At 32.0% G+C, this 8340-nt stretch overlaps 1 protein-coding gene across 1 annotated transcript; it reads right to left on the reverse strand.

Annotated features, from left to right (window-relative positions):
* Positions 1–4210: 4210 nt before the first annotated feature.
* Cyp49a1 (Cytochrome P450 49a1) lies at positions 4211–6856 on the reverse strand (the record flags this gene model as incomplete). Its single annotated transcript, XM_067272517.1, has 7 exons — positions 4211–4321; positions 4414–4611; positions 4688–4766; positions 4865–5031; positions 5869–6031; positions 6154–6358; positions 6666–6856. Coding segments are annotated over 7 exons (1114 nt in total), but the record flags the coding sequence as incomplete, so codon positions are not given.
* Between the last annotated feature and the right edge of the window lie 1484 nt (positions 6857–8340).

Here is an 8340-nt window from a genome sequence, read left to right on the forward strand (position 1 = left end):
TTCGATTGTTGTCTAAGTGACGTTTCGAAAGACGTAATAAAGAGTGACGTGGCACAAAGACGTTTTCTGATTGGATGCGCGTTTGCAATCGTCGCGAGTAGAACAAACTTTTTCTTTCTAGTTGCGGTTGCAGTCGCGCTGGTTTTCGAAGGGAATTAGTAGTTAACGGGAAGAGCCGTCGCAGTTGCAGTCGCCCGCTCGGCTGGAAATCGCAGTGTGACCAGGGCTTAAGTGACGTCTCGAAAGACGTAATAAAGAGTGATGATTGTATGAAAAAGTTCTTGCGTGACAACAGATTGGATAAGTAGGTACTACGCTATACTATTGAACAGTGTGAAAGTACGCTCATGTATTGCAACTATTTAATAAAATCGATATTAATTTATAGTTTATAGTTATATAGTTAATAATTTTTACAGCATACATAACGTAAGCTGTAAAAATTATTAACTAAAAAACCATGTTTTATTTTTATAAAAAATTTTGATAAGAAATTAAATATTTACTATAGTATTACAGAATATAAAAATGATTTTCAAAGAGAATCAAAAGTAAAATATTGACAGGAAAATATTGTTTTTAAATAACTAAATTTAATAAATATTATTAAAAACATAATAGTTAAAATATGAAAAAAAAATTTTAAATAAAATATCATAAGAAATAGTACTACCAAATGTTGCCCGGAAAGTTAAGCAACTCGATGCTGAATTCTTAAATTAATCATTCGTTTTCAATATCAGATATTTCATTTTTATGAATTGTGTATATGTAGTAATAATATATGAATCATTCTGAAAGCAACAGGTTTATTTGAAAAATAAGCTAACCAGAAATGCATATATTAAGGAATAACAAAAGGTTCAGTGAAATTATAGTGGATATAATGGTTAATGTGTTTTCCGTCTTTAACCATGCATACTTCGATACATTTTATAATGAATACGTTGCATTAATCATAAATAAAAAAATAATATATTTCTTGATTATACGACTGACCTGTAAATATAAAATACAAGATTTGTATTATCACTCGATTTTGTATTCGTGTGATTGTATTTTCGGAATTTAGTGCCGAAATTACCTCAACTAAAAGATTCTTTCTTGGAGTTAATGCATATTTAAAAAATAATGTACAATTTTTTATATAGTTTTAAAAATTATAAAAAATTACTTTCTCGATATTATAACACAGAAGAGTGTTGTAATTGTATCAAACTTACTGTGTTTCGAGACCCTCCTGAATAAAAAAAGTAAACAAGAGGGAGGAGGAAAATTCCGCTTGCGTGTGTGTAGTCTATTTTCTTTAAAATTTGAGACGGGTTAAATATTATAAGAAACGAAATTGGCTTGGTAACTCGTATATTAGGGCATTGACACTATCAAGGAGGTGGGAAAAGTGGAGGAGGTCAGGGGTCATATCTCGACCGTGTAAGAATTAATAAAAATTTTTCTCGTATGAGTTTTAAGCTCGTTTGAAATGTTAAAGATTTTCTTATAAAATTTTTCCCAATTGGCACTTCAAATTTAAATTATTTTTTAAACTGTTATTTTATTAAATTAAGTTAGTTTTAATTGTTTTACTCTGAAGTCAACAATTTCTTTTTTCATATAATAAGATAATCGTATATTATTTCATGCGAAAAGTTATTTAATAAACTTAAATAAATCCGTGTAAGTTATATATTAGGAAAGAATACGAAAATTATGTTGTTATTACGGGAAATCAAGTAAAAATAATAAGCAATGACCAAATGTCGTATACAGAAACAATGTGTATTGTTTTTTGACTATACTTTTCCTTTACGTTATTTTTCGTCTGAATAACAACAATAACTTTTAACGATGTTTTTTTTTTCATTTTACTACTTTATTTTTATTAATATTATTTATTTTAAACATCGTCTTTTCTTATTTCTTACCTCATGTAGTTCTACAAGGACGTTCGGATGACCGAGGTCATTAAGCCATTGGCCTGTTATTCTGGAATCTCCTATTTGAATCCGGCGATCGAAAACCCTCAGGAATTTTTTTGGAGATAGTCTGTTTCGGATATGTATATCTGACCCTCACCAGCCAGTTGTCCCATTGCCTTTTATCAAGCCCATCAGGCATTCGGCCTGATGGGCTTGATAAAAGGTCCTCTTATTCAGTGACGTAACAAAATATGGTAAAGTGGCCTGAATGCTTAGGGTCCCTTCTTATGCCCTGCATATTCACGCTGGCATAAGAATTCAAGCAAATTTGTTAAATTGCCTATTTTAAAAGTTTGAATTGTTCGAAAATATTATAATTAGGTATATTAAAAATTGTATTTTGTTATAAGCAAGTTTAATATAGAACAAAAGAGGAAACTTATTCGAAAAGTAAATTACAAAAAAATTTATAAACAAAATACAAATAATTACTTGCAACAACAAATTAACGAAGATAAGAAAATTCCAGCGACGAGTTGCCTAACTTTCCTACTGTGAGTGAAAATTCTGTGTGGCTCCATCTGTTATGAGATTTTATTTTGAAAACTTTTTATATTATTATAAAATGGCAAAACGCATAATTCTGAGGGTAGAGATAAGTTTTATAAAAAAAATTGCAAATGCTAATAACGAGTAAAATTTTCAAGAAGTCCGACCCAATTTAAGATATGACACACGGCTCCCTTTATCTCTCCACCCCCTCGACCGTTAACCACCGAAATTTAATAGCATCAATACTCCTAATACTCAAATCTCCCTAAAAATTTCAGAAATTTTCAATTAAAGCCTCAGGAGTTATTAAACTTAAAAGAGGATTTGAAAATATTGTAGACCTACAAAATTCTAATTTAAATTAAATAAATTTAAAAAATATAATTAAAAACTGTAGCCTGGCATTGTGACGATGTCACAATAAACAATTGCTCGTTGTCTTTAGGTTTATACATTGTCAGTAATCTCACCATGGGTCAAGTTTTTCTTATGTATTAGGCAGGCGAACTACATATAATTTGTACACTTCATATATAGTATACTAAAACAGGCCAATTTCTATTATTTATAAGTGATGTGTTAAATATTATATGTACACAGGGAGGCACCATGCTTTAGTCAATAAGAATTTCCTCATTTGAGACAATATTTCAAATAAACAATAATTTCCAAACTAACGATTTCTAACTAACGTAATATTGACCATCAGCAGCTAGACAAAGTTCTACTCGATTTTTGATGGCATTCTGCACATGTGCCGATGTTGGTGGCTGAATATCGGCACAGGCTAAAAGAATTCTATTCTGGAGATCCTGTCAATGTATCATACACCTCCTGTTTGTGGCCGGATGGCCGAGCGGTCAAGGTGGCAGCCTACCGCTCTGGGGGACCCGGGATCGAATCCGAACGGGTCGAATAATCCCCAGGAATTTTTCGGGGGGTGGTCCGTTCGAATATGTCGGGCCCCGTCCCTCACGACCCGGTCGCCCCATTGTGGGCCTGGCCGAACTCATAATGGGCCTTCTAAAAGAGGCCCTCTTAGTGCCCACAGGGCGGAAAGAGTTAAAAAAAAAGACAAAAAGAAAAAGACACCTCCTGTTTCACATGACGCATAAAAAAAATCCAACAGTTTGAGATTATGCAATCTTGCTGGTCTTGATCGACCAATCCATTTGTTTGGAAATAATGTGTCTAAATAATCCCGGGTAATTTGGGCAAAGCGTTGAAAAGCATCATCCCGTTGAAACCACATTTTCCGAAGTTCTACCAAGGGCAGGTGGTATCTATAAAATTTTCAACAAGTTTGTCAAAAAGCGTTTCAAAATACCTCTGGCCTGTAAATGATGCCATGATAAGATACAGGCCAAGAAGTTGGTTGTTCTGTTTGAACAGGAACATTAATGCCTGTGCTTTACTGCTTGACATCCACAAAATTTTGCTGACGTTTTTGATTTGTTTTTTCGTTTTATCTTCAGGTTTGTGTGCCGAACAAAAATGAATTCTTACTAACTTTTTTATGGTCTAAAATTTTTCTAATTGACATTTTTGGCCTGGAACTCACGGATTTAAAAGATATTTTTAAATGGTCTTAAAAATGCCCTTCGAGATCAATTTTATGGTCACTAATGGATTTGGCACGTATTACGACATATACTCCTATTGTTCATTTTAGCCTGCCACCATCATTACAGACATTACATTACATGTATTCGGGCTCTCGGGGCATCCTGTATAATATCGATTTATAGTCGATCAATAAATCTGAATCTCAAAGGCTTATCCGGAACATTGACCATTCTAAAATAACAATCGATATCTTCGTAATTATATTCAATGTGGAAATTTTGTATTATCTGCAAAGCAAAGAATAAAAACTGTATTATATATAAAAGTAACTTTAAAAATTGTAAATAAATAGTAAATACGACTATAATTAGACATTAACTTTTGTAATTAAAAGAAGCATCTCTTGTTCGGCAATTCTTCGTCCAATGCACATTCTTTTTCCAAATCCAAAGGGTAAAAACAGAAAAGGGTGATGTTGTTTATCTTCTTCCAACCATCTCTCGGGAATAAACTTGTCAGCTTGGTAAAAGTATTGTTCTTGACGACAAGCTACTAAATTCTGAAACATAAAAACTACCTGAAACAAAGAAAACTTTTATTAATTTACATGTTATATTGATACTAATATTTCAAAATGATCGATTTAAACACACCCCTGCTGGAATTCTATATCCGGAGAGTACGATATCGTGATCTAAACACCTTATAGTGCCTTGAAGTATTGGGAAGAACCTGTAAAAAGATAAGAAATTGTTTTGTAATTGTTATAATGTTTAAACGTTAAAGTTTACTACAGTATCGAGAGAAACTATTGAAACAGCTTTAATTACCTCATGCTTTCTTTAATACAAGCCTTGACATAATGAAGTTCGTTCATTATTTTTTGTGTTAAGGGTTGTCCTTTTGTGAGAAGATTTCTAATTTCGGAATAAGCTTTTTCTTGAGCTTGGGGATTTTTTGCGAGAAAATAAAGGGCAAATGAAGTCGAGTGTGACGTCTGTAGAATTAATGTAAATTGAATTTAGGACTTAGAAAAATGAATATTTGCCGTACAGTTTTCATAAAACAACTAATAAAATTATAACTGATAAAATTAAATAATTGAGTCCAAGACGTTTGATACTTTTATTCCAAATATTTTCTCGAAAAATATCAGAAATTGCCATTATCTTTAAAAATATATGAAACGGGGATAACTCATAACTGTACGAATTATCATAACTAAACGTCTGATTAATTCAATTAAATATTTATTTTAATTATGATGATAATATATCAAGATGTCATTGAATTAATCTAAACAGAAAATGAATGTCGCAAAAGGAAGCAGAGCTAAATTTTATTGCCGAAAATATTTCATATTTAAAATAAATATAACAACATCCTAAAATACCGACGGATTAAAAACAGCTATTCAACGCTATCTAAAAAGACAGTCAACAGTCTAAGTGTAAGTGGAACGAAGCAAGAAGTCAAGAGATATTAAGAGATGCCCTTAATATCGCCCTTCCGAATGGTCCGATTTTTTTGAAAATTTCTAGAAGCACTTTTTTCCTATTACAAAAATAATCTTGCAAAATTTCAGAAAATTTAGACAAAAGGCATACGACATTTTTAAAGTTAATTATATGTGGAAGCCACGCAAATGTGAAAATACTGTCGAGAAAACCAGATTTCTATCAAAATGATCCAAGTTTGAGTTCGCGCTGATGACAAACTCGATCCTTCTAATTTTAGGTGGCATTTGTTACAAAGTGACAAATAGGTTCAAACAAATATAATTTGCATAGTAATATATAATTGACACGCATGCAAAATTAAAATTATTTCTTACCGTATCAACTCCCGCTAATAACATGTCTAGTAACATGGTAATTGCATCTCTGTGATCGATATTTTTGGTGGTTAATAAGTTTTCGATAAAAGTCATTTCTCTGTCTTTATCTTTACTATTTTCGATTCTGTCCATCGCTTCTTTTACATATTTAAATGCGATTCTATAAAAACAAGATAAAAATAGAAAAACAAAAATTGATTTTTTTCAGTTTATGACTATTCTGCAAAATTCAATTTTTACAATAAATAGTTCAAGAATTAAATAAAGGAATAACTGCTTTACTCAGCAAAATCGTCCTGAGCTTCAACAAATCTCTTCCAAGCTCTCGTTGGAATGTACTTCCAAATACGCATCGGTGTAAATAATAGATCATTCATTCCTTGGAATGCTTTGTGTGTCGCTCTGATCATTCTCATCGCTTCCGAATCCTCTTTTAAATCATCTTCCAAACATCCCAATCTTTTGTCAAGAGCCATCGAAGCTAAAGCTAAATTTTATATAAATAAATCGTTTAATATGAAGTAATAACTTTTTCATTTTTGACTCTCTATCCCGCAGGCGTGGAAAGAGCCTTCAAATAAGGCCTTTTTTTAAATACTGTAAATATCCCTTGTGAATTCGGTTGGTCCCACAATAAAGATATCGGTTATGAAAAATTTCTGGGCTTGTTGGCCTGGATTCACTCCCTTATCCCAGAGTGGTGGGATTTCCTTTAACCAGTTCTTCCATCCGGACATTCGTAGTATTAGCTACGAAGTTAAAAAATAATATTAAATTTAAAAAGATACACTTACATTCCAGGGACCACTTGTATAACTCATTTAAGAATTCGGGAATTTCCATTAAACCGTTTCTTAATCTTTTCATTCTGTTTATCATATCATCAGCTACTCGATTCATGGGATTTAGATAATTGAGAATCGATTTCGGTCTCAATAGAGATTGCTGAACATTTACACGAAATTCTCTCCACTCTTTACCTTCTCTAAAAATTAAAATGTTTTAATTTGTTAATAATTATTTAATATAAGTTTATTACTTACGACAGATTGTTAAAATGCTATAAAAATAGTAACATAGTTACTGGCATTGTTTTTATTTTAAAAAATACATTGCGTAGACTTGCGAATGAATATTTTACTTCAGATAAATAGAAAATTATAGTTTTATACGGTTACAGATTTGGTAATCTTTTAAGAATATTTGCTCTTATTCCGATTCTGTTTTACTTCTACATTTTTTTTTTTTTTTTTTTTTTTTAAATAAGTTTAAGAAGTTTGTAGTGATATCGGACCTTCTCGTTCTCCCTCACTTGCGGTTTGGTCGGAAAGGGTGCAATCCACCTACACGCGGTAATAAAGGGTTGTAAAAGGGGATAATAAATATAGACAAAGAACCATAAAAAGGGAGGGAGAAAAAAGGCGGGAAGAGGGACGGTGAGAGAAGTTCGGGACACAAGAGAGAGAGGAAGGGCGAAGTGGTGGTCCCTGAGTGTGGATTAAAGTTTTTTTTGTGTGGAATATCTGACTGTTTTGGTTTTGCGAGACGAACCGACGGGGTGGAATCTGCTGATTCAGAACGGGTTCCCTACAAAGTTAATTTATCAAAAATTTGATTTATCTTCAGTTTCTTCAGAATGTTTTTAATTAATTTGTATGATTATGCTTTTATAATTCCAATTTTTAAATGAATAATAAGATTTATGAATTTTTTAAGAACACAATTTTAAATATATATATATATATATATATATATATTTAAAATTATGGGGGCGTGTTCATCCGTCGAGGCTGCTGGCGTTTTTTCTTGTGCTCCTGGTCATCCTTACTAAGCCTAAGAAACAAACATTTTTGACTTTTTATATTACTGTTAAAAGTTTAAATTTGTAACTTACTAAGATAAATTACTTCAATAATTACATCATTAACAAACATGCAACGCTCTCCACCTAAGCGGGGAAGACCTCCAACAAATTGTGCCAAACCGGATACCAAGAAGAACCAACCTCTTTCGTCAAATTCTAGGACGATAATGGACTTCAACTTCAACTCTGGAAAAAACCTTCATGAAGAACCTAGTGACGAAACGAATTCCAACTTAAATTCATCGCAAATAAGTGCAAATAACATTTCAGGTGAGTCTACCAACTCTGACCATTGTCTTTCTACTAAACCGGACAACCTTCCAGACACCTTTACTTCAGTGTTATGGAATAAAATATCGGATCTGATTAATTCTGCTAACGACAAACTCATTAGACAAATGGTTAAGATAAAACAAGATCTAGAAATTATTCATGAAAATATCCGTGAAACGAAGGATCACCAGATAAAAATGGAGGAACAAATAATTAACTTAAAACAACAGGTAGATAAGTTTCAAACTAATAATGATTGCATTCAATTCAAAATGGACTCGTTAATTAATGAACATCGCTATAATAACATTATCATGTATAATTATCCAAAC

Source organism: Centruroides vittatus, unplaced genomic scaffold (genome assembly GCF_030686945.1).
Source record: "Centruroides vittatus isolate TY-2023 unplaced genomic scaffold, ASM3068694v2 contig_439, whole genome shotgun sequence".
NCBI lineage: Eukaryota > Metazoa > Arthropoda > Arachnida > Scorpiones > Buthidae > Centruroides > Centruroides vittatus.